This window comes from Heteronotia binoei, chromosome 1, assembly GCF_032191835.1.
Source record: "Heteronotia binoei isolate CCM8104 ecotype False Entrance Well chromosome 1, APGP_CSIRO_Hbin_v1, whole genome shotgun sequence".
Lineage (NCBI taxonomy): Eukaryota > Metazoa > Chordata > Lepidosauria > Squamata > Gekkonidae > Heteronotia > Heteronotia binoei.
Window position 1 is genome coordinate 72,557,126 of NC_083223.1, and position 27,806 is coordinate 72,584,931.

The 27,806-nt window shown below is 41.4% G+C and overlaps 1 protein-coding gene across 30 annotated transcripts in view; it reads left to right on the forward strand.

The window, feature by feature from the left end:
* RIMS1 (regulating synaptic membrane exocytosis 1) overlaps positions 1-27,806 on the forward strand; it is a 479,645-nt gene that overhangs the window by 219,749 nt on the left and 232,090 nt on the right. For all 30 annotated transcript variants that reach the window (XM_060235941.1, XM_060235653.1, XM_060235663.1 and 27 more), the window contains 2 exons: positions 6,681-7,018; positions 8,631-9,502. In XM_060235941.1, coding sequence (XP_060091924.1) covers positions 6,681-7,018; positions 8,631-9,502 — 1,210 coding nt within the window. The remainder of the gene's footprint in view (positions 1-6,680; positions 7,019-8,630; positions 9,503-27,806) is intronic.

Consider the following 27,806-nt stretch of genomic DNA (forward strand, 5'->3'; position numbering starts at 1 on the left):
TGGCACACATATACAACTTGTCTTCATATATCAAGGATAAGTACTCAGAACTGCATGTCATCTGTGATGTACGTTTATTGTACCTCAGGGTGTTTTTTCACATACTGTCCTCCGTTCTCTCAGGAGGGACACTTTATGTTCACTTCAATAAGGACAAGATATTGCTGATACCTCATTTCTGATTAACTTGGTGCCATTTTTAAATGTCAGGTTCTTCTTTTTTGGTATTTTGTAAAATGTGCATGCGTGTGCACACCTGGAAGTCATGGTGACCTCTGGTGACTGATCCCTACTGGAGGCCTGGGGGATATTCCAAAAGTTGGCTGAATAAAGCTTGCCCCCACCTCCAGACTGCTGGTATTCCAAGGAGGTCTCCCATCTAAGTACTTACCAGAGTCAGCCCTGCTTAGCTTCTTGGGCTATCCAAGTCAGGGCTTTATAAGGTTCTTATTCCTACATGTTTTCCTTCTCCTACAAACACAGAATGCACTTGGCACTTGTTAAGTGTTAGAAGAACTCTCTCCTTCTGTCTTGATATCATCGCTGTATCCATTAAACTAACAGCCTTTTTTTTCCCTGTCACTTTGAGTCAAACAAGAGATGACATAACTCTTCCATGATACTTACTTGTAGGTTTTCACATAATATAGAACTTGGATTTGACCTGACACTTGGCCATTCCCATAACAGATACACTTCATTCTACCAGAGAGGTCGTTGTATCCGATGGGAGATCTTCCCACTCCAGTTATGCACACCAGTCACCTGAGTCTAACCAGTTATTTTCATTCAGACATTTGGGCTGCAGCTGATGACTTATCTGTCCAAGTGGTACTATTTTTTTCTCTTCAAATGGAGCATCTGTAACCCCTTCCAGTGAGGACAGCTTGCTAGTCTGTGCCCCTCAGTGTGATGAAGAGAGACCATGAAAAAGAATAGGTTGCTTGCCTGATCTTCTTTGAATGTTCACCTGTGCATCCACACTGCCACCTTCCCTGCAACAGGTGCCTTTTTAACTTGTTGCATTGTACTTAGTCACGTTGGAAGGAACTGAGTGGGAAGGTTTGGCTCCTCCCCTTCAAAGCATGTTCAGTCCAAACTGTGGGCCCATACCCTAGCTCTGTGCAGGCTGAAAGTCCATCAGTATGACAGCAAAGATGACCGCTCAAAGAACGGATTTGCGTAGTGATCAGGGTGATCAAGTAGTTGGCAATTATACAACATGTAGTGGGAATATACCCATAATACAGAGAAGAACACTTCCTATACAAAACAGTAAGCAGCCCAGACCAAGCTTGGAATAAAATAACTTTACTTATTGTAGACAATAAGCAATCAGAATAATAATTAAATTGTCATCTGTTGAAAATCCCAAGTCATGCAATTTACCAAGAAAAACGTTAAAGCTTGATGATAAAAATGAGTCTTGTCTCATAAGACATGCTATGGGGTTCTAGCAAGAACGGAATAAAATTAATAACCAGGACAGAAGCATTACTTATGTAGAATTGCTTCCTTCAAGGCAGTAAGCCAGCAACATGAATTATGTAAACATTCAGGGAGAAAAAAACAAAGCTATCAGCACAATGCTCTTTTGTGACTAAATATGTGTACTTCTGCTCATCAGTAAATATGCCAGTCAGTTATGTATCTGCTGACTTACCTCTCGCTTCTCCCTTTGGACTCCAAAAACTTGAAGACTGATAGCCAGGCACCAGAATAACAGCCATAACTAAAACTATTAAAATATTAACTGTGATCATACATACTAAATAATGCACGTTCAGTCCACTTTCAGTGCACTTGCCAACTGGATTTTACCAGGGGTCATTTTGTAGAAAAATAGGTGGTGGAGCTCATCCAGGGATTGTTATGCAGCTGCACCTACTATTCAATGGACAAGGTGGGAAGGAGGAGGTGGAACTCTCAGAAAGGTTCAGAAGCTGTGCTCCTGTGAGCTCCTGCTGAATCCAAGGCCTGGATTTTACTGTGTGAACTGGCAAAATCCAGTTTGAAAGTGCGCTAAAAGTGCATTTGTTTGTGTGATCGCAGCCATTGTCACATTTCAGTTAATTTTAGTCACAATAGCTACAGTAACAAAACAGAGGTTTTTCTTTCTGGATGTTGATTATATAGTATCCAGATGCTAACTGAGACTCAACAGTGCTAATGTTTTGATTTAAACTCTGTAGTTTTACCATAAAGTTTCTGGCAATTTTTAGAGAAGACTTTGTCAGTTCTGGGTTTGCCATAGAAGTGATGCCACACCATCCTTGCTGGCTGCAGCTCCTGGCTTGCTGAGCTGCTTCTGGACTCTGCATGACTCCCAGCCTGCCGTGCCACTAATGCTGAGCCCAGTGCAGTTCCCAAGCTGCCACACCACAGTGCATTCTCTGTGCTTGCATATATAGCTTGGCCTCATTCCATGGATTTAGATATCTGTAGACTGTAGTATATAGATTTAGTTAGAGCATTTTCACCTTATCTTTCTGAGAACACCAGACTTAAATTTCGTTACAATGATAAAATCACCCCCCGAAATCCTCCTTCTCATCCAGTGTTCTGAACCAATCCTTATGATTTTGGTCTCATGCTGTTTCAAGTGAATGTCAGTCAATCAGAGCCCATAGAACTCCACCGTATGGGAGGGAGGGAGTTAGCCTGTGCTTAAGAAGTAGGAATCCCGCCCCCCCCCCCCAGATAGGATTTTGTGGCTCTTGATAAGAATGTCAGTTTAGCCAGGTTTTTATTTGCCTTTTAATTAGGATTTGGGGTCCACTTAGGGAACAATCTTGTTTTAGTTAGACAAACATTCTGTTAAGGGCTCAGCATTCATAATTTATGTGTAAGGTTCTGTAGCCAGGAGCTTTCTGTGTTAAAACATTACCCTGGAGAGGGTCCTGTCTGAGGCAGCTACCCACTGTCTGTTCCAGTGAAACCTTGTAAGCTCAGGTAACCTCTGGAGAAAGGGGAATCATATCTCCTGTCAGGGTTTATTTTCTGAAACTGAAACTCAGCTACAAAGGGTTACCCTCACTTAGGAAAGCTTGTAACCTATGGGAATGAAGTTCAGAAGTCGTTCACTTTATATACTGAAACATTTCCACACAAGATCTTTACCCTGTTAAATCCTCTGTTTTCTGTTAAATAAATATTTCTTGTTTATCTTCATTTGTGTCTAGTCACACATCTATGAAATATTAGTTCTACTTATTTAATGAATAATTGACAGTCATGGACTAACAGGTTCCCCAAAAAAGAGACCTTTAGGGAGCACATAGCTTACATGCTACCAACCCTTTAATCAAAATGTGTGCTCCTTTTTTTTTTATCTGATTGTGGGAATCTGGGATTTAAAGAATGTACAGGAGAGGCCAGAGTGGAGGACTGGACATTCTTTAGCCCAGTGGGCAGTTGCCACAGAGTTCTCCCCCCCACACACACATAGCCACCACAAAAACCTACAGTTTAAAATCCATTAAAATACTGACAGCTAAAGCAACTCAAAGAATTCTTGAGGTAATTCTTTGACACAATTACCCTGTCCCAATGCCCCACTCCTGCCTGCAACATTTCATGCCTGTTGGAAAACAATGAGCAAGCTAAACCCCTATTAGGCTATTAGTCTGTGCTTGTGAGAGTGTTTCTTCCCTATTCTTACATGTAGCCAGGGAGTTCCCTGTGTTTGTAGAAAGCCTAAACTTCTCTCTGTTTGACCCCATTTTGCTTCCCTATTGAGCATAATAAGGCCATCCACTTTACTATGGGATAAAGTAATGTATAATCTTTCCTCATGGTCCCAGTGCATTGCATGGAGGTCCCGAAGCCACATTAAAAAGACCATAATCCGTCATCAGCATGTTTGTTTGGTTGCCTAACATCTGTGGATTGTTAAGATAAGTTATTACACAGACCTGCTTTAGTTTAGATTACTTTGGACCATGGCCCAGGATTTTCAATCAGGTTATAATTCCTGTGTGCTGCTAGATTGCCTACTCCACATACTTCCCTAAAAATGTTTTGCAGTAAGCAGCTTTCTCACTGAAACTGTTATGTCACTTCAAGCTTTATTTTTTCCTCCTCCTCTGAAGGACTGATGTCTTTTTTCCTCTCTTTGGACTGAATATAACTGAAGGGTAACATAGCATGTTTTAAACTAAGCTCTGAAGAGAATTCTAAAAAGAGAAGGAAGCAAAGCTTCCATGTGAGTATAATGTAGGCTTCCTACATATCTGTGTGATGTGTGTGTTAAAAAAGCTTCAGTTAACTCTAAATTACTGTAGAAAAAGCATTTGTAGATGTATTTTTTTAGAACTGTGTTTGTCTACATATTTAAAGTGGCACGTATTCTTGGGGTATGGCTCTTATACAGTACAATCAATCCTATACTGAGTAACTCCAGTCTAAATTCATGAATTTCAATTAAGTTTAGATTGGAGTAATTCTGCATAAGATTACAGTAGTAATCCTTTAAAAAACATATCTGCACCAAAAAGAAAAAAAAGGCAGCAAGAAGCTGCATGTGACTAAATTAAATATCAAATATACATCCATAGTTTAATATATATATATATATATATATATATAAACTTATTTCAGGATCTTTGGGAATGCTATTATACTGGCAATCATGGGAATACTGTTATACTGGAATAATATTTAAATTAAATCCTAATTTGTATTAATAATTAATTGATTTTGGATTTTAAAGCTTTGTTTATTCAAAATTATAGCTTATAGGCTTTAGAAATTGCTTTAGATTTCTTTTCTACTTGCTATTTTTCATTATAAACACATCAATATTGCGTGCATTAGCAGAGAACATATAAAATTTTGAATATCTGCATCTGCGGTACAATTTACTTTTCTCTGAAGTCAGTGGCAAAGCTTCCATTGATCCTAATGGAGCAAGACTTTAGCCTTGTTTTTACTCTGTCCCTGGCTCATCAAATTTTATATGTGTAATCACATATTTGTGAAAACTATTTTGTCACTGGCTATATATGTTTACATATAGAATCCAGAGAGCTAGTTTTTCAAACTCACTTTCTCATTTGTTCAGCTTGAACAGTTCAGTGTTCTTTTCTTCCAACATGTTCCAAAGTCTCAAGCCTTCTTGGATAAAGGAAAAGCAGACAGCAACTGTGGGAAATTGTTTAGCTTCCTTGCTAATGTTGATGCAGTCCCTATTATTACAATACGGTTTTTGATTTTGCTCTAGTTTAAGTAAAATCTGTTCATATTGTTGCATTAATATGTTGATTACATTTCCTATTTTCTAATTTATTGAAATTCATATCGTAAATACTTTCTTCTGTGTGAACAGGAAATAAAAATATCTACTTCTATTCGGGGGAAAAGCAAAACATTTCAGCAAACCTTACTGAAAGCAAAGTTTTTTCTAGTTTGGTGGTTGCTAGATTTACAGCCGCTTCAGTTATTACTGAAGTACTTTGAGACTGTACTACATGTTTTGGAACATTTCTGGGAAGCAGTACTGTTTTACATTTAACATTTTGCCATGGATAACAGTTACAAAATTCTCATTTTCTTTCTTTTTATTGGATTTAATTTATACCTATATTAATATAACTTAGTATACTGTGTATTTTCTTTTAGTATTTTGTATTTGTGTATATCAATTCAAAGTCTATTTTTCTATATATAGTAGGAAGAATGGCTTCCTGTTAGGAATGTCTTTAAGATTCTGTTTATTTTTATTCTTCTTTTATGCTACTAAGCATGTTGACACAGATAACATTTGATGGCAAGTATGCCCCCATTGATTTTAATTAGACTTACTGCTGAGTAAGTCTACATAGGATTTCTGTATTTCTTTGTCTGCTCTCTTATGGTGCAGAGCTGCCTTCATCCCTGCTTAATCCTCAGATCAGCATCTGCCCTTAATGTATATTGCTGTTATCCAGGCTTGTTGGAAAAAAAATATTTTTGAAATCTTCTGATAATGACCTAGTATTCAAGTGCTGGTTTGTTCTTAGATCTTCCTGACAGCATACAGTAATCTTTTGTGATCTGCATTTGATATTTCTTTGTAGTTTAGTTTTGTTCTTTTCCAAAAATGTAATTTCATTCTATTAATTTTATAATTATATATTGATCTACATTGGTAGAATTCATAGCCTTGGTGCATGTCCCATTGGAGAGAGATGGAAATGTACTCAGTATAAATGGCCAATTGATTGTGGGTATGTGTGTGATTTGATGTTCAACTGGAAGAGTTCCAAAATTCATCTACATTTGTTCGGTCTTTAATAACCCTTGATGAATGGAATAAAATGCTGGATTTGAATATCATAACACAAAGTTCAATTTCACATCATATCATATGCAAAATCTGGTTTGGTATTTAAAGAGCAAAACAAAAATAAATTCATTCCACCACTGTGTAACTTTTCACTGACATGGGTCCTTGCACAATTACAACATCAGGGCTACTGAAACTTACATTAGTGATGGAACATGAATGTCCAGTTTAATCAAGATGAAATGCTTTCTTCTAATGAGTTCAGTTCTAGATAGTGAGGCTAGTATACTCCATGAGCATGTTTTGAGCATGAGCACCAATACAAAAGGAAAATCAACTCTTCTTGAATGTTTAGGCAACCAAGCCTTTTAGAAATCAGTAGTCAAGACTGCTGTTTTCTTTTTTTAAAATCTAGGTTATGTGGGTATGCAATTTATGCCGAAAGCAACAAGAAATCTTAACGAAATCTGGAGCATGGTTTTTTGGAAGTGGTCCACAACAGCCTCCCAGTCAGGATGGAACACTGAGTGATACAGCTACTGGTGGCGGTTCAGATGCACCTAGAGAAAAGAAAGCAAGGCTTCAAGAACGGTCGAGGTCTCAAACACCCCTTAGCACAGCAGCCGCTTCTTCGCAGGAAATATCCTCTATTGTGCAGCCTGACAGAAGGAAAGGCATAGAACTATCACAGCAAGCTATGGGCCTGGACCAGAAGCAAACATCAAGATCTAGAAGTGAACCCCCAAAAGAGAGGTAATGCTTTGCCCACATTACTATGGGAAGGATTGCAGCTGTGATATTAAACACTGGGGACTCTTGCCATATATACAAAAGCTGTGTTTTGGTTATGCTTTCATATAATGTGCAAAGGCACACCGCCAATAGTTAAGCCTTGGGGGATGGTGGCAGGTGACCTTTCCCTGTTCTTACTCTCCTTCCTTATATTATGACAAGAACAGCAATAAGGGGGAATGCTATGGTTGATTGTAGCAACTGCCCGTACCACCAAGAACTGAGAGTCTTAAGGAGGGTGATGGATTAAAGAAAACTCTCAGAAAGTAGAGTTTGATCCCTCATAGAACATACCCATTAAACCAACAGACAGGTTTGAATGCGCAAACATATAGGTAAGATTTTTTTAAGGCACAAATTTCACTTTCCTTTTGTGCATGGTTTCTAAGAAATAAATAGTCTTTACTTGACAGTGATTTGATGATATTTGTCTATAATGAACTGATGAATCCAAAACTGATCTACATTAATACTAAAGGTAAATCTGCTGCTTAAAAAAAAAAAAAAACTATATAGGCTGGAATCCAAAGAACAGACCTGCATGCTTGTTAAAGAACCATGAATGTGCTTGGAATGCTTTGCATCCTGTTTCTGCCAAAGCAGCTTCTTTTGAAAATGAACACTGGCTGTCCCTTTGGTAGTGTAAACTTCAGCAGTAACAGCAAAAAGCAGTGCTTTGGCCGTATGCTGTGTTCTGTACTGTGTGCTCACACTGCTGCCTTGGAACTTAGCCGAACTTAGCCACTGCCTGAAGGTGGCCGGCCAGCCAGGAATGTTTTGTTCTTTACTAGCTGGAAAGACGATGAGGTGCTTAGAAGATGCAGTAGTTTCTCAGTGATATTAAAGGTAAGGGATAAGAGTTCTTAGAGTAATTATCTTTTTTATGACTAGTGGCATTCAGGTATAATTTAACTGTGCCACAACCTTGACTCAGGAACATTGCTTTCTCACCAACAGTGGACATTTTCTTGCTTCATGTCCTCAGCAATACAATATTTGGATATTAACATATCCATCCTAAGCACAGTTACATGCTTCTAAGCCCACTGAAGTCCATGAGTACTGCTCTGCTTAAAATTTCTATCCAAAGATTAGAACTGCTTCTTGGTTTACAGTTTCATACAAGCAAGTAAAGTTTGTGTAATGAAGATGCATATATGTTGTAATGTGAAAGAAATTAACCACGTTTTTTTTAAGACCTGTTAAAAGTATCTGGAAGTGGAAGGTAGATTAATTTGTTTATATGGGTAGCAAAGCAGAGAAACTTACTGGTGCAAATATTTAGACTCATAGTGCCTTGTCTTAAATAAACGTTTTAATTATTTGACTTTTAATAGATTGCCCATTCTCAAAAGTAAAGTTGAATTTGTTAACAATTCCGTGATTACTGTGAAAACTCATAATTTATTGAGAAGTGGCAAAAGTTTAAATAAATCAAAACAATTGATTCAGCCTTTTCTACAGTTTGTGTTTTTTTATATGTATAGAGATACAATCTATGTTTGTGTCTTGTCATTTTATTGAAGTCTGGAAGGTGTCACCTTTTTTCTATTTTTTTTTTCATTCACATCAGAAAGAAAGCACCCATGGGTTCTGAACAGAATGGGAAAGGAGGTCTAAAAGGTGAGCGCAAACGTGTGCCCAAATCCTCACTTCAGCAGGGTGAAGGACAAGCAGATGAGAGGGAATTTAAAGAAAGACGTGATGGTAGAAGATTAGAGAAAGGGAGGTCTCAGGACTATTCAGACTTTCCAAAACAATTTGAGGAAGGCAAGGCTATAGAGGAAGAGAAGCAAAGGAAAGAAGATGACTATCACACTCGATACAGGAGTGATCCCAATCTAGCAAGGTATCCTGTGAAACCACACCCCGAGGAGCAACAGATGCGTATGCATGCAAAAGTTTCAAAAGCGCGGCATGAAAGAAGACACAGTGATGTTGCCTTGCCACATACAGAAGTCGAGGAATCTGAGGTATCTGAGAATAAACTAGGAAATCACTCTCAGTTGCAAGGAACTCAGGACACAAAATCTCACTTGGATACTCAGAGAGCATATTCAATAGAAAGAACAGGTGATGTAAGAATTTCTGTTTCTAAACAATTAGCTAATCATAGCCCACCAACACCCAGGCATAGTGTGGTTCCTCCAGAGCACTTAGAATCAAAAAACCATGATCCCTTTAAAAAAAGCCTAGATCCTAGCTCTGCTATTCTCATTCGGAAAGCAAAGCGGGAGAAAATGGAGACCATGCTAAGGAATGACTCCCTTAGTTCTGACCAGTCAGAATCAGTGCGACCATCTCCTCCAAAGCCTCATAGATCGAAACGGGGTGGAAAGAAAAGGCAAATGTCAGTCAGCAGCTCTGAGGAAGAAGGAGCGTCAACACCTGAATATACCAGTTGTGATGACGTGGAAATAGAGAGTGAAAGTGTCAGTGAAAAAGGTAAGAGTTATTTTTTTAAAGAAATGTTATCAACCTGTATGTATTATATGTTAAAAATATTTTATCTTCTGTCATGATTTATTGAAACTGCATCAAAAGAAGAGGAGCTTAAACTAGAATTATAGTCCCTTACCATCGCATTTAACTCTAAGGATCAGACAACATCAGGTGATGGAGATTTGTGCTTGGATCCTCCATCTTTTTCATCTTTTCCAAATAGCAGAATATGGGGAGGGCAATTAAGATTACGACTGCAGTGCTGGGCAAGATGGGGCTTAATTCCTTTCCGCTCTGTGCCATTTGCTTCCTTTAAATTGGCCCTGAGAGGTAGTATTTGTCCTTGTTAGATAAAGCATATTCACTCTGGTTTTACCTGGGAACTACAGGGATGATATATTTTGAGGGGAAGGTTTGAGAGGAAAACTTTTTTTAAAAAAGAGCACATTGGCCCCAATCCTAATTGATTTCCATTGCTGTAATTAAGAAAATATATTTTTAAAGGTATCTTTTTTAGTTTTGCCCTAGGATTCATGTCTCAGATTGTTTTAGAATTGTTGGGCTTCTATGTGCCAACAGAAGTGGACTTTTCCTGCTTTTTTCATCACCGTATGTGCTGATGTCAACAGTAGAACTTAATTTGGGGTATGTAGGCTAAACTGTGATATATTCCAAAATTAGAGATAAGCCAGCTGCAAAAAAACCATGATGTGGAACCTGAAATATTCTCTGAAGACGCTCCCCCCCCCCAACAACAAAACCCTTTTCTATACTATTGTAATGAAAATTAGTCTTATTTGCTTATTTGCTGTGGTACCATTTTTAAAAATAAATCCAGTAAGTTTTAAACAATAGCAGTTCTTCTTTCATGCTGAGATCATGTATCCCTTTGTGGTTATCTGACTCCATGTCACCAGTCAGATTTGTTTATGTTGTAACACTGTAAAAATCATGTGAGACCAATGCTTCCAGTCTGCACTAGGAATGGCAGAACATTTTTGTCATCTCATTTTGCAAGTCTCCCAAAGAGCACTAAAAGAGCAACCTCACATTGAAAGATATGGCTTTTTTCATAAATTGTGCACACAGGCACTCACACTTAATTTTGACTAGTTAGTTTCTCTGTTATAGGAATGACAGTGTTGGATAAGGCTGTGGAAAGATAATGTTCAAATCCCCATGCTGTATAGTTGTTTGCTGACAAACTTAAAATAAGACATCATTTGTATCCTGTGTCACAAGATTGTTGTAAGGATAGTTGTGAATTCTTGTGTCTTGCTCCAAGGTCCCTGCAAGAAATGCAGAATGTGTACCAAATAAGCAAGTGCATGATCCAGGAAAACTTGTGTGTTCATTGATCCTGGAGAGTTAACTACGTAATTAGTTTTCCTCAGTGAAAATCAATTACTAAATTTCTATGGCAAAATCTAGAAGAGGATTTTTTTTATACCTGAAAGCCTGATTGCACATTCCATTATTTTCAGGTCTATCCCAAGCCCTGTAAAATATTATATGCACCTAGAATTCCCTGTAATTCTCAAACATTTGGAGCTTGATTTGGGTTGGTGCTACTGTGGGGGGGCGGGCGGGAATCAAGCCTTCTCCCATTTTCCTGACCTGAAATTACTCCAGGGAACTGTTGTTTGATGCACTGGAGAAACTTATTCATGTGTCCAAGCAGAGCAAACAGCAGTTCACAGGGCCATATCAGGTCAGAAAACAGCACAGTCAGAGGGAAATCTTAAGTCCCCTCTCCCTGCCTATCATGGTCCTGAGTGCAGCAGAATGAGGTAAACTGAGCTGCCTTGAACCAAGAGGAAAGGTGAGACAGAAATGTTTTAATAAATAAATAATGAGGTGGTAATAATGACAGGTGAGGAAGCACATTTTTCTGAGTTTCTCTACATTAAATAATTCCCTGCAACTGGAAAACTAACACAGCATGCAAACAATTCTATCCTAGCTTTTCTCCTAGTTGTGCTATTTGGTTATTTTCAGGGAGTTTTTATATAGAATAGCAATGGGAACATGATAGGCTATGAACCTGTGAGGTGCTCTTCATTTCCCTGTTATTCCTTACCTCAAACTATTTCCTCCTCCAGGCAGAACCCATATCCTCACCTTTCCCTGCTTCTCTCTCTCTTCCTACCCACCAACCAGACCACCATTTACCTATCCCCCATCTTCAGTTTTGATTATAATTTATTTCATTTATAGTCCCTATTTACAATGGTGAATCAAATTAGCATTGTATCAATGGCATGACATCACTTCTGGCATTTAGTTAGTGATGTTACTGTGTTGCTGTGATATGCTGACATCACTTCTGGAATTCTGCTGGAGAGTCTCTCCTTCCCCACCACCCTCTCTCTCATACTGGTTGATGGCCCATAGCTAGCATCTCTAGGTACATCCCATTCTATTATGCTGCAAGCATAGTCTAGGCCTGTTTTGGACCATAAGCAGGCAACCTGGTTTGAAATATCTAAATACTTCGATGTATGTTTCTAGCAAGACTTTTGACTCTCCCTGTGCCACCCCATCTTTGAACTGCAGACTTTTCATGCCTCATTGTAAGCTGTTTTTGAAATTCCCCTTTTGAAAGATTTGCTAGATATGCAAGTGATGCACCTTGTGGCCTTTATTTATTTATTTATTTATTTCTGTTGATTTGCATTCCACCCTTTCCCATAAGGACTCAGGGCGGATTCCAACATCAAACAGTTAAAACCAACAATACCTCTATAAATAAGCAATAAAACAGTCAAACAATTAAAACATATTAAAGTTAAAACAGCTGAGCCACAAGCTCAGATTTAACTTAACTTAAGGCAGCGTGGGTAATGTAGACCACTTAAATTCAGAGCTTAGGTGTCCGAGGAATGTCAACTGTCTTGGCCCAATTTTCCTCCAGTCTAGATGTTAATCAGTATTAATCAGTGTTGGAAGGCCAGTTAGATGGTATAGCAAACTAAGTATGCCCTCCCGCCTCAGCCAAAGGTCTGGAGGAACAGCTCCATCTTACAAACCCTCTGGAATGGTAACAAAGCCAGGAGGGCCAGAACCTCCGTAGGGAGCTGATTCCACCAGGTCGGGGCCAGGGCCAAAAAAGCCCTGGTCAAGGCAAGGCAAACGTCCTTTGGGCCAGGGATAGTCAGAAGATGTTGAGAGGCCAATCGTAATGACCTCCGGGGCTCATATGGGAAGAGGAGGTCCCTTAGGTATGCTGGTCCCAGGCCACGTAAGGCTTTAAACGTCAGTACTAGTACCTTGAAGCGGATCTGGCGCTCAATTGGTAGCCAGTGCAGACTGCGCAGCATTGGCCGACTGCTCACCCATACAGGTGATTCAGTCAGCAGTCGTGCTGCTGCACTCTGCACCAGCTGGAGTTTCCGGGTCAAACTCAAGGGCAAGCCTGCGTAGAGTGAGTTACAGTAGTCCAACCTGGAAGTGACCGTTGCATAGATCACTGTAGCTAAGTTCTGAGGAACCAGGAAAAGCGCTAGTTGCTTGGCCTGCCGAAGATGGTAAAAGGCAGATTGGTCAACAGCTGTGACCTGGACCTCCATAGAAAGGGTGGCATCACACCCAGACTCCTGACCTTCTGAGCTGGCACAAGGGATACACCATCCTGGGTGGGAAGTCGGATGCGCAATCCTACCCCCCCCCCTTCCCCTGCAACTCATTTACAGGACCTCCATCTTAGTTGGGTTAAGTTTCAGCCGGCTCAATTACAACCAACCGGCCACTGCTTCAAATGCCCTAGTTAGCTGGTCTGGGGTGGAGTCTGAGTGGCCATCCATCAACAGATAAAGCTGGGTGTCATCTGCATACTGGTGACAACCCAGCCCAAAACCTATGGCAATCTGGGCAAGGGGGTGCATATAGATGTTAAACATCATTGGCGAGAGAATAGCTCCCTGCGGTACACCGCACTCTAGTGGGTGGCGGAGGGAGGACTGCTCGCTGATTGCCACCCTTTGTCCCTGACCACAGAGAAAGGAGGAAAACCACTGTAAGGCCACCCCCTGAACAATGTTGGCAAGGCGGTGGGTCATTAGGTCATAGTTGACCGTGTCAAACGCTGCTGAAAAATCTAAAAACAATAGCAGCACCTGCCTTGATCCAGGTGCCTTCTAAGGTCATCTGTGAGGGCGACCAGAGCAGTCTCCATCCCGTGACCAGGGCAGAAGCCGGACTGGAAGGGATCAAGGATAGATGTGTCTTCCAGCAAAGCCTGAAACTGCTCTGCCACCGCTTTCTCAATTATCTTGCCCAGTAACGGCAAATTTGAGACTGGGCGATAATTGGTTAGGACCAAAGGGTCCAGAGAAGGCTTTGATGCAGATGTTTTCATGCTTTCATTTGTATTGTATGGCTATGCTGCACAAAAATTAATCCTAGTTTTGTAAAACTCTACTGAACATAGAAAAAAATACAAGCTACAGAGTTGGAATTTTGAAAGATGAATTTGAAAAAGGTGTAACTGAAATCAAGCATGAGTTTTAGAAGGAAAACTTCTTCAAACTATGTTCCACATTCACAATACTTATATTTTAGAGTTAACAATTGAATTTAAGGATTCAAAATAAAGCTTTAGTGCCTTCAACAATCAAATCCATTTATGCTCACTAACATTAAAGAATTCTAGAAAGCTCAGCCAGGATTTTCATACCCCCCCCCCCCCCATGCCATGTACAGGAACTCCTCCACACATGTTCACAAGGGCAGGGAATGGACATTCCTCCAGTTATGTTCTGACTTCCACACAGGTCATTGCTTTGGTTGGTGAACTTTGTCAGAAAACTTCATCAGAAAAACTTATCTTTTGCTCAGTCCTTTCTCCTCTGTTGTTGACCTTCTGTTCTTCTCTAAAAATTTCTCCTTGTTTCCTTCTCCTTCACCTCTTCCATCCCCCCTCATGGCTTATGGAAAGGCATTGGGGATTTTTCAGGAGGTGCTTGGACTGTGGGAGCAAGTTGGCCTCCACAAACAGCCATCCTCTGTGCCTTTTTTGTCTCAATTCCAATTTGTGCATGCACTGTGTCAAATTCTCAAATCAGACAAGGAAGAATTGGGCAGGAAGACTCCAAGCGGCACTGCTAGAAATGGTGACTCCCTCCAAAACGGTGGCTACCACTTCATTGCCATCAGAAACAATCCCCAAGGTATTAACACTGATTGATACCACTCACCCCTCTAGTCAACAGTCTAAGGCATCCTCCAAAGTAGACCTATTGGCATTAAAGAGATTGATCTTGATGGCCGAATCAGTGTCCTTGATGCTGACAGATCCAGGTGGGCAGCCATATTGGTATGAAGCACTAGAACAAAGTTGGAGGCCAGTAGCAACTTAAAGACCAACAAGGTTTTATTGAGAATGTGCTTTTAGCACATGAAAGCTTACATTTTCAATAAAACTTTGTTGGTCTTGATTCTGACAAAAAAGCATAAGGAGGATAAGAGCCATACTAAGGCAAAACAAACAACCTCTCCCCCTCCAAGCTGGCTCTGAGCATGTCTGAGAGCCTGAATATCATCTCCAAGAAAAAAAAAACCCACAAAGCTCCATCATGTCCCAAGTCAATGGACCTGATGCAAGTTCCAGCCATACCACCTCTGGAACTCCTGAACTTGTCAATTCATCAGGTGAACTCCCCAGTATCAGACCTCCAGTTTTCCACACAAAGGATTTCCCTGTTGGAATCATACAACAGAGGCAATTGATCTGACCCATTGGAACCTACCACACTCCTCATGCTCATGATCTTCTAGCAGAGCAAGCTCTCAATCTCACTCATTGACCTACACTGACCACCGCCATTGACAGTGGAGCCACCATAGCAGGGGCTGAGACTCAGTCCCTCATCATCATCATCATTAAATGCCTTGACACCGAAGTCATTCACAAAGGCAGTCACACTCCTTGGAATTTTAACAACCAACTGCACTTTCTATGCTACCATGGGTTCAGAGGAAGCTTCAGTACCTTTATGGTGCTTTCCCACTCCCAGCTATTATTGAGGCTAACACCTCAAGTGACCAACATTCAGTCTACTCCCATCATTCCAGATCATCCAGGGGAGGAAATACCACATGTCTCTTGACAACCAACCTTTCATGATCAAGAATCCAATCTGAAATATCAACACAGGCTAGAACAGCATCAATCTCACAGCCAGGTCCATTGGTATTGACTGCACCGACAATGTGATCCCCAGCTCACAGGGAGCTCAGGCCTTCTACTCACCTGTGCCTAGAGTCTCAGAAGTCAATTACTCTTTGGTGTTGCTTGGAGACAATTTAGACAGAAACAATTCCGAACTGCATACATCTCATACTGACCCCTCCCCGAATTCTTAAGTCTTGGATGACCATATATCACCAGAGGACCTATGATCCTATGGAGGCCTAGTTAAATGTATAGCTTACACACTTGGGATTTCAATGGTTCAGTTCCAACCAACTGTGACAGATTCAGTATTTTAGCCAGTTGGATGCTTCTAACTTTGGTGGCACTGCCTATGACCATGATACTCTTACAAGCCAACATGCTACCCTAGGACAAGCCATCATCTGTTCCTATATCATCAAGGAAACAAGGTCCAAGAAGTGAGAGCTGAATTCTTATTCACTCACCCCAAACCCAACTTAATGATTGTCACCTCATTCTCCTAGTCTAAAAAGACAGACTCTACACCAGCTGATAAAAAGAGTAAAAAATTGGAGTTTGATGGGCACAGATTTTATTCCTCTATGAACTATCTGGCCTACCAACATGCACTTTGGATTCAAATATCAGATTGTATTGCCATCCTTCCAAGTGACAAGAACGATGAGGCCAGGAAAGTTCAGAAAGAAGGCATGATTTTTGCTAAGCAACAAATAAATTCCTTTAAACACACTCTGGACACTTTCCCCAAAACTCGGACATCTGCAATGCATTTTGCCATCATTTCTGGCTTTGTATCATTGCCCTGCAGGTTGAAACACTGGCCTATATTGAAGACCTCCTGTTCAACGGCCAAAGCCTTTTCCGTTGTACAATGGACACAGTCCTCCAGGACGTGGAATAAAGCCTGAAAGTGGTCTGCAACTTGGGAATGACTGCCTCATCACAATAATACAAGTCCAAAACCCGGTCTCTTTCCAGATCCAGACACTCATATGGTCCTGGATCACCAGACCATTCCTGGAGAGGCAAACAAACACAACCCTCTGGCTGACCCAGTTACAACTTTAAACCCAAGTACCAGCCAGCTTCAACAATCAGTTCAATCCAAGACCCCTAAGAATGCTAAGCAGAGTCTTTGACATCCTTATCCATTCATCATCAGAACCACACTCTATCCAGCCACCCTCCTCTTCAGTCACCTGCCTCCACTTCTTTCTACCAGCTTGGAAAACTATCACATCAGCCTCCTGGATGCTTTTCCATCATTCCGTAGGGCTATCCAGTAGAATTTGTCCAGATGCCTATTCTGATCTTTGTGGTCATTCTGCCTTCCGACATCCTGCTACCCACAGGGTGTAGTTCATTAGAGCTATTCTGGACTCTGTGATCTGCAAGGCCTTACTGCTGGAACAATGAGTACACACCATGGTCGAGCTCACTCATCAACTATGGTCAGATTCAGAATCAATTTTATTATATTCCATGACCAGATCCAATTGATAAAACAAAACATTATCAGATGTATTAGTATATGTTAAGAGTTCCAGTTAATATGTAATAATGAAATGTATAAAAATGAGATAAAATCACATTGTTGAGAGAAAGATAATACATAAAATATGTAACAGCACAGATAACCATTTTAAAATTTGAACCTAGAAATCTAAAAAACCCAGGAACTATATAATAAATCTCCTGAAGAATTTGAATAAGGGTTCAAAAGGGCAGGACTGAAATTTATTGCACGCTTTGATTGCCTGAGCGTAGAATCTAGTAGCTTGGTAATAGCTGAGATTTCATCTGTTAATAATTTATCTAAGCGTATCTGGCTCACTTCTACTACAGGACTGTCTACAAGGGAAAGAATTGTTTCATCTCAAATTTGTTTATAAGTCACAGGAAGCATTCTCAGCTCTCTCAGTCTAACCTCTTCTCAGGCTTATAGCAGCTACTGCTGTGGTTATAACCTTTGCAAACTTTGCATGAGCCCCTTGCAGTTGTGGTTCCTCCATGCCTTCAACCCTGCCCATCACCCTCAGGATCTGCAACTCCAGTTACTACCTCAGATCAAGGAGTCCCTGAAATGGTGGAAACACCTGGCCAACCTCCTGAAAGGGGCTCCCTTCCAACCACTAGCACAGACTGTGGCTCTTACCACCAATGCATCTCTTTGGGGAAGGAGGGCACATTAGAGGACATGTGTGTGGGTGCCAGATGCAAACCACATTTGATGCAATTGCACATAAATTACCTAGAATTCCTTATGAGAAAGTTCACCCTTCACTCATTGCAACCTGTAGTTGCAGGGCACACTGTAGCAGTTCTCACAGACAATGCAGCATCCCTTAGTTACATCGATCGTCAAGGCAGCACTGCATCTCAATTTTTACGCAACCTCACCTTTGGGACTGATGCATAGAGCACCGAGTAACCATCACTGCCACTCATCTGCTGAGAGAACACAATTCTTAAGCAGGGAGAAGCACTGCTCCACAAATGGGAACTGAACTGGACTTACCTAAAATCAAACTTTCAGATGTGGGGTCATCCTCACATAGATGTCTTTGTGCTGCAACAGAACAAGAAATGCCCACAGTTCTGCTGTCAGGGAGGAATGAATCCTTTATCCTTCAGGAACAGAAGTTCCTGGGATCACAAGTTCCCCCAGAATACCTCTCATCAGCAAAGTTGTGACCAAGCTAATGAGGGATAAACCAGATTGCATATTAGTCACACTTTGATGACCATGTCAAACTTGGTTCCCCATAGGAGTTCATCTGTCTTACGAGATGTTCCATCACTGCCCATGGGTGAAAGACCTCCTTTTGACCCTGGGATGCCAGCTCCTGTATCACAAAGTTTCACATCTAAAGTTGATGGCCTGGAGGATACTAGGAAAGGATATAGAAGTACTAGCAAACTCTAGTAAACCTGCTACTAGAGCATCCTATGCTTGTAAGTGGGGGAAATTACTGACATACCTTTGAGTTTCCGTGGTGGACTCTAGGATGGCAGGCTTAGGTGCTATTTTTGACTTTATTGTATCATTAGCTGATAAGGGCCTTTGTCACTCCTCCCTGAGAGTATACCTAGAAGCTATTTCAACATATCATCAGAATATTGATGGCCATTCAGTCTTCACTCATTTTTACATGAAATGGTGTTACAGTTCCTCAGAGGACTGTCACATATTTACCCTCCTGTCAAACACTGGGCTTCAGTGTGGGACTTACCTTTAAACTTAAGAAAGTTTATGGGTAAACTCTTTGAGCCTATGACAAAGTGTGATCCTAAACTGTTGGCATGGAAAACTGCTTTCCTCGTCACCAGCACCCTTCTCCAGGAGGGCCAAAGATAGCTACTGTCTCATGGGTGTAATGACAGAGTAGGATAGCTCCTTGCTTTACAACATGACCCACTCTATCTATGCTTCCTATAAGATTGTGTTTTTCTATCTCCAGATGTTACTTTTCTTCCAAAGGTAGTATCAGAGTTTAACCTCCACCAGGCTGTTATGCTTCCAGACTTTTATCCGAACCCACCCAATTACTTGGTTATTGCATAAAACAAGCCTTTATGTTCTATTTGAATAGAACTCAACAAGATCAAAAGGACTCCCAGCTCTTTGTTTCATATGCTTCTCAGTCTAAGGGGTAGAAACTATCGACCCAAAGACTATCTAAATGGATTGTGGGCATCATTAATCTCTGCTACCTCTTCGTCAAACATCCACTTCGTGGTCTCAATATGTGTGCACTCAGTGACAGCAGTGTCTACTTCCACAGCCTTTCTCAATGGAGTATCACTTCCAGATACTTGCAAGGCAGCCACATGGGTCACCCCAAACATGTTTAAAAGACATTACACCCTGGATGTCCATTTGCATCAGCAGACTTCTTTGCCAGCTCTTGTCTTATGCTCTATCATATGAACATATGAAGCTGCCTTATACTGAATCAGACCCTTGCTCCATCAAAGCCAGTATTGTCTATTCAGACTGGCAGCGGCTCTCCAGGGTTTCAAGCTGAGTTTTTTCACACCTATTTGCCTGGACCCTTTTTAGTTGGAGATGCCAGGGATCAAACCTTGAACTTTCTACTTACCAAGCAGATGCTCTACCACTGAGCCACCGTCCCTCTCCAAATCAACAATTGAGCATCTGCCAGCACCTTTCTCCCAGAAGGCCAGAGATAGCTACTTTCCTATGGGTGTAATGCTCAGAGACAACTAAAAAGATAAACAGCTTTAGCTTGCTTACCTGTAACTGATAACCTTTGTGTAGTAATTGGTGCATTCACAACTGCCCCCCTCCCCACTGCTGTCAGCCTTTTATTTCTGTAAGCTGGGTCACAGAGCAATCAGAAGGAACTGGGGGGATGTCTCCTTTCTGCTCTTGGGAGCATGCATGGCGGAGTTCCTGTTTGTGTTGTGGTGAGGGTGCAAAAATCATCACTCATCTTTTTAGAATTCACTAATCGGAGCTGGCACACGTACCTTTTCTCAATGGGTACGAATGCACAGATGACCACTCAAAGATCATCAGTTACAGGTAAGCAACCTGGGTTTTTTTCCATTAACAATTGAGGTGGAAGATTTGGGAAAATGGCATAAAGAGAAATGGTTGAACACCCTCTGTCCTCTTTTCCTCGAGCCAGTTTCTTCTCACCCTGTCTCAAAGACATGCAAAGACACATCAGCCATTTATCTGCTCAAAATAGCACCTCCCACATGGGGAAAGCATCAGTAGTGTTGATCAGCTGGCAGGGAAAGGCTTAAAATATCCATACAAACAAATACACACACATAGCATCACTTTTAGGGCTGCCAATCCCCAGTTGGGGGCAGGGGATCCCCTGATTTGGAAGCCCTCCCCCTGCTTCAGGGTTATCAGAAATGTGGAGGGGGGGAGGGAAATGTCTGCTGGGCACTCCATTATACCCTATGGAGACTGATTCCCATAGGTTATGATAGAGAATTGATCTATGGGTATCTGGGGCTCTTGGGGGGTGTTTTTTTGAGATAAAGGCACCATGTTTTCAGCATAGCATCCAGTGCCTCTCCTCAAAACACCCCCCAAGTTTCAAAAAGGTTGGACCAGGGGGTCCAATTCTATGAACCCCAAAACCCTATCTTTCATTATTTCCAAATGGAGGGAAGGCATTTAAAGGCATGTGGTTCCTTTAAATGTGATTGCCAGAACTCCCTTCAGAGTTCAATCATGCTTATCACAACCTTGCTCCTGGCTCTACCCCCAAAGTCTCCTGGTTCCACCCCCAAAGTCCCCAGGTATTCCTTGAGTTGGAGCTGGCAACCCTATTTGTCCTCTTTTGCATTACATAACTTTGAACCCAGGTTTCTTCTCTGTAGAAGGCTGCTCCCTGTGGAGTGGGCAATATAAAGTCCTGCTGTTGCCAAGTACTTGTTAGACCTCTGCTTTATGCTTTTCATTTTGTTTTAATGTACAGCTAAATATGTAATGCATGAAAGGCATTTGGAGAAATATGGGAACATCTAATATGGTTCTGTGAACTCTTGCCCTATCCGCTGACATACAAGTGGTAATACATAGCACTTCAGTCTTATTTTAACATTAGCTTTGATCAAGTGACCTTAAAATGATCCCCCCCCCCCTTGTTAAATAAAAGGTGACTATGGGTTTTTTATACTGAATAACTGAAGAGCCTCTGATGCTAACACAAAGAGGAATCCTCCTAACACAGAAAACAACTACTTCTTTAACTGCAGTAGTTTCTCCTTTTGGCTTCCTCTATGGTAGGCAGACAGAATGACTGCAAATGAGAACGACAGCTGCAGACTGGAAATCCAGAGTGACATTTTCATCCTGGGGTATAAATCACACTATGCAGCTATTCAAGGGAGAGCCCCATTGGTATGTAATTGCAGTGCAATGAAAATGGAAGAACTGAAATGTGGACAGATCAGTTCAGATCCTAATTCTGGGATGATGTTCCCTCTGATTTGCACACAATGGCTGTTAATCGAGCCAGAAAACTAAACATGAAAATGAAATCAACTGGTTGTGCTTACATAAGGAGGTGCATAAGCGTCCACAAAACAATGTGTAACTCATTCCAGCTCCATTTTGAATTGGGATTGGGACACCAAACTGCATCTCCCCTCCCACATCCCAAACCCAGGAAACCACCACCTATTTTTTCAAGCCCAGAAGCCTCAGCATACTCCTAGAGGCATCTGAGGAAATACATGGCGATATTTTCCGGTAAACTTGATGCCAGGAGACTTTAAACTCTGTGACTTTGGTGGCAGACCAATTACTTGGCACCTGAAATACTACCACAGCAGTGTCTTAGCTACCAGGGATTTGGAGGGCATGCAGTTTTTTTGTGCATTAATGCCCATATGCAAATCTAGCAATAAAATAGGCTTGGAAGAAGAGTATAAACTTTCTTCCATTGATTCTTGTGTCTGTAAAGAGAGTTTGCAGGGTTTTAGAGAGAGTTTGATCCCTGCACCTTCACAAGTTACAGCTTTTACTACAGGGAAATACTTCTTTATAGGAAAGACCTACATATAGCTCATCATGTGGGATGACGTGTATGATTTTTGCGTATTTGTGTTATTGCATCTAACCATGGTGAAAGCACTTTTCTTCTGAGTCCATGCACCACAATGGTTTTATAAGTTTTCCTAAATGTAAGTAACACATGAAGGTGTCACCTAAGACACCTTTCTTTCTTCCTGTAAAAAACCAGAGCTGACTTTTTACTGGCTCCCTCCCCAACCTCTAATGAGGCTTTAGTTAGACTAAGCTGAAACTCAGCCATTTACTGTATTATCTCAGAGAAAATTCAAAACATAACATAAATGAGGCTAGTTCTTCTGATTGATCATTTCTGCATATAGGACAGGTCCTCATCTCCTGGGTAATGAGCTCCTGTAAACTGCCTTTTCCCCTGGGTTTTGGAAGCAATTGCTTGTTGTGCACATGCATGGATAACAAAGGGTGTCATGTAACCTGTCTCTCTTTGTGTACATCCTGAGAGCAGCAGCAAAGTGGTGAGGTCATTATTATTTTTTAGCAAAGACAGGTTCAGAGAGATAGGCTCCTCCTCTTCCTGCCACATGGCTATGATGTCACATAACTTCAGATAATGTACTTTCAAGCCTCTGGGTCCCATAGTGCTACATGGTATTAAAATGGGTCCTGGGTCTGGAAAGATCACTAATATGGAGTAAGACTTTCCAGATGATTCTCACAACTGTCATATATGTGGTCCTATGAGCCTGAAGCTGGATTCCTTCAAAGCTGCAGTTCACAGAATTGTCATGTTGCATGACTGATAGATCCACTGAACTTGGTTTTACAGGCAACCATTTTATCTACTAGCATGAAGAGAAAAGATCAGGGATCAGTGCATGACTTCAAAGACCAATGCTAATAATTGTCATCATTCGTTTCTGCACCTCCAGGTACAGCCACAGGCCCTGGCTCTAATTACTATTGGCACTTCTGCAGATACTTTCATGCCCATGCCCAGCCAAACCATTCCCATCGGTTTCAGAAATCTTCACTTTTAAACATTTTCAGTCATGTTTTCTCATACTGCTCTTGTTTCATTCCACTGCTTCCATCTACTTTCTGCTTGCTTTTTATTACTTATAGAATTGCTGTTTATAAAATCATTTTTCTAGGGTTACCAACTTTGGGCTAGAAAAATCAGGGACATTTGGAAATGGAGCCTAGAGAGGGTAGGATCTGGGGAGGGAAGAGACTTTAGTAGGGTATAATACCATAGAGAGCACCCTTGAAAGCAGCCATTTTCTCCAGGGAATCTAATCTCTGATTTCTGGAGATCAGTTGTACTTCTTAGAGATTTCCACACCCCATGTGGAGATTGGAAATTGGGTATTTTTAAATATATATATATATATATATATATATATATATATATATATACACACACACACACACACACACACACACACACACACACAGAGATAAGAGTATAGTTTGATGTTTCTGCTGGTCTGTTTTCTTTGTCTTCATGGAATTGACACTTCTATTTCCAGACTGGGTAACCTTTTTTTTTCCCCAGACTTTGTGATTTGGTTGGTATGTGAATATAAATGGAATGTGGCTAATTTAGCTCCATTAATATTGGCTGCCATTTTGTATATTTTATATTAAACAGCCATAATCTGTTGGTAATGATCTGTAATAGTTGCTTTCTTCTGTAAATTTAGAATGGAGAACAACTGTGAAAAATATAAACACAATTACACAGTATACTGCATAACAGAGCAAACTCAGTGTGATAGTCTATTTTAGAGTCTGACAGTGGTGTTCAGATTTGTGCTTTTTCTTCCTTGTCAGTTTCTCAGGGAAAAAAAATGAATATGTAGCAGAAGAAGTTAAGCCTGTTGTCTCTCTGTATAACAAGCAGTTTCCCATGTTCTCTCTCTTTCTCACATTTTCCACATGCAGAATATTTCAAAGAAGCAGAGAGCAGGCTAAGGGTGTTTATGGCTAGGGTTGCTATCCCCCTGCTGGAGGCAGGGAACCCTCTTCCACAGGCTCCACCTGTTGCTGCTGATCAGCTGGCCCTTAGAGGAACTTACCAGAAGCAAGGGGGGAGGCCTAGGCTGTGTTGCCAGCAGCACTGGAAGTGATGTCATCATGTTGGTGATGTCCAGGCAATGTGCTTGTATTTCGGCCAAAACTTGAAGGTAGCAGCCATCTTTACCACAGAGTTTTTGCCCAAATGTCAAGAATGTCACCAGCACAGCCCATTGTGATGATATCATTTCTGGTACATGCCTGAAGCTATATTGCCATGTTGCCAGTGATGAAGCCTCTGCCTCCTGGTCCTGGTATGTCCCCCCCATCCCCCACTGGTTGCCAAGAGGGAGCTGGCAAACCAAATGGGAAGGCATCTGATCAACCTGGGCAGTTATTTGGAAAAGAGGAGTGGGTAGTGCATTTCTGGTGTTTTGTCTCCTCTAAATCCAGGAGTTGGATTGGGGATGTGAAGAGGAAGTAGACAATGTGACCAAGATGCATTGCCTCCATCATCCCTGCTCAAAGGCGGCAACCCAACCAAGGAACTAAGCTTAGGAGGTGGCCCTGAAACCCTGCTCCTTGGTTGGAATGGGCAGACTAAGAACACAAAGAGACGGGAAGGACTATCATTGATGCTGGTCTATATGGAAATTGCAAATTACAGGCTCATGCAGGTCCAGTTTGCATCAAAGTTGTGCAAGGAAGGAGAAGGGATTTAGGCCTTCAACTTTTATTCAGATTCTCATTTGCAGTCTCATTTGGAGTACTGTGTGCAGTTCTGGTCGCCGCACCTCAAAAAGGATATTATAGCATTGGAGAAAGTCCAGAAAAGGGCAACTAGAATGATTAAAGGGCTGGAACACTTTCCCTATGAAGAAAGGTTGAAACGCTTGGGACTCTTTACCTTGGAGAAACGTCAACTGCGGGGTGACATGATAGAGGTTTACAAGATAATACGTGGGATGGAGAAAGTAGAGAAAGAAGTACTTTTCTCCCTTTCTCACAATACAAGAACTCATGGGCATTCGATGAAATTGCTGAGCAGACAGGTTAAAATGGATAAAAGGAAGTACTTCTTCACCCAAAGGGTGATTAACATGTGGAATTCACTGCCACAGGAGGTGGTGGCGGCCACAAGCATAGCCACCTTCAAGAGGGGGTTAGATAAAAATATGGAGCAGAGTTCCATCAGTGGCTATTAGCCACAGTGTGTGTGTGTGTGTATGTGTAGATGATAGATAGATAGATAGATAGATAGATAGATAGATAGATAGATAGATAGATAGATAGATAGATAGATAGATAGATAGATAGATAGATAGATAGATATAGATATAGATATATTTGGCCACTGTGTGACACAGAGTGTTGGACTGGATGGGCCATTGGCCTGATCTAACATGGCTTCCTTATGTTCTTATGTTGAGATTTGCTAATTGAAACTGAGTTCCTTGTTTTATTATTACCATTTTAAAGAGGGCGGGGTGAGTTTTTAACTACCACATATTTTCTTCTTTGCTAATAGCAATGCAGGGAGACTATTAGCAAAACCAATCACAGGTTGAAGAATTACGCCCCTCTCCCTTCCACATATGGCCTCAATGCAAACTGGGGTTTCATGAGCCTACAGTTTTTATTCTATAGATGGATAGAGATCCATGATCTTTACCACATCTATTTTCCCCTAAGTACTGCATTTCCAGAAACTGTGATGAATGGGAAAGTGGGAAGATAGAAGGCTCTCACTAAGCCATGGGCAAGATACAGGAAATGGGTACTCTATGACTCCCTCCTTCTACTTGGCTGAAGCAGTGTGAATCTGAGATAGTGAAAAGAGCCATCAAGAAGGTCCTCTTCTTTGCATGAAAAAGGGTTGAAGGAAGAGAGTGAATGGAACATAAAATAAGTTTTCTGAGAAATGTATATTTATCTTAGTAAGTCATTAGTCCATGTTACTGCTTGTTTATATTTTCCAGAATATGACTGGAGATTTTTAGGATTAGATTTCTAGCTATAAAATATTTTCAGTGGTTAGATTTTATGTGTACTTATTTATTTACGTATTTGTGGCCTAGTAAACTACGACCACATGCCATGCATAGAGCTGGCAAAACTGCTGTGCAATTCTGAACAGAGTTACATTCTTCTATGCGCATTGAAGTTAGTGGACTGAAAAGGATAGAAGCCAGTTTGGAGTTGCACTGCCAGGTGCTTACCTTGTGCCAGTGGGGGGTAGGAGGGAACTTAACAGGAGCAGGTGGTAGGCAATGCCACTGCGTACGCCATCCCTGTTATGATAATGTCATATGTGATAACAATGTGATAACATCAGAGCTTCCTCCATTCATGAGGAGGGCGGGTTAGAAATAAAAGATAATAAATGATTGATTGATTGATTGTACCCAACCATATTGACTTGTTTTGCTATAGTTGAGTGGTGAGATATTAGTCTTCATCTGTGTGATGGGATACATTGGCTGATGCTGTGGGAAAATCAGTGGAGTCTTAACAGTTCTCACCAACCATTCTTGAACTAACAATTTAAGAATTCTAAAGTTGTGAAATGTTTTGAATATTTGATCATTCTCTTTAATACGAAAGTGGTTAGTCCATGTTGATCACAAGAGAAGCAAAACCTGGCTACTTATAAAAATGAGGGAGATTACTACCCATCCAGGTATGCAGAAGGCTATGTCTTTTTCCCTTAACATTTTCTCAAAGGAGCAACACTTCCTCTCCCATCCCTCTGGCAGCATGAAGGCCCAGAACACAAGCAAGCTCTTTCTGCTGACTATCCTAATTGGGGCAGGGGGAAAATGGCTCATGGGAATAGGCCAAGTAGGGCACCACCTGGCCTACAGGGGCACTGCCAGGTACCCCCTCTCCCCACGCATGGCGTGTGTGCCCCTTGGAGTGCAGGCGCTGCCTGGCTGGGCTCCATGGAGCACGCACACACAGACCCAGGGAACACAAAAGTGTGGAGCGCCTTCTCAATGCACTCCTTGGAGGAGAACACTGCGCAGGGACCACCCGGATACATTCAGGAATGTGCAAGTGGGTGGTGCTTGCACAATGCACTCCTCAGAGCCTGCCTTCCAAGCTTGAAGATCTTCTGGTATCACAACTGAACTGCAGACCTCTCTCCGCCTGAAGAAAATAACTGCTTTGGAGGGTTGACTGTATGGCATTATATTCAGCTGAGGCCTCTCCTCTCCCCAAACACTGCCCTCCTCAAACTCCACCACAATATCTCCAGGAATTTCACACCAACCTGGAACTGGCAACCCTAGTCAGGACTAGGCCCAATGAGTTCTCCATCAAAGGCCAAAATAGACCTAGAAAGGGCCTCCCCCACACCTTTTAGTGAGAGGGAACCAAGGTTGGTTGTGTTTTACTGGTGGAAACAAACTTGGTTGCCTAGCAACAGCTACTGCCTAGTCATTTCTCCAGTGACCTAATCCTTGTTTGCCTTGGGGCCGGCAGTGGGCGAGGGAGAGGCATGAACCTAGCTAATGGCACACAAGTTGTCTTGACTGACAGTTCATGGGCCAGTGGCTGATGTGGTATGCACCACAGCCAATGGGAGAGCT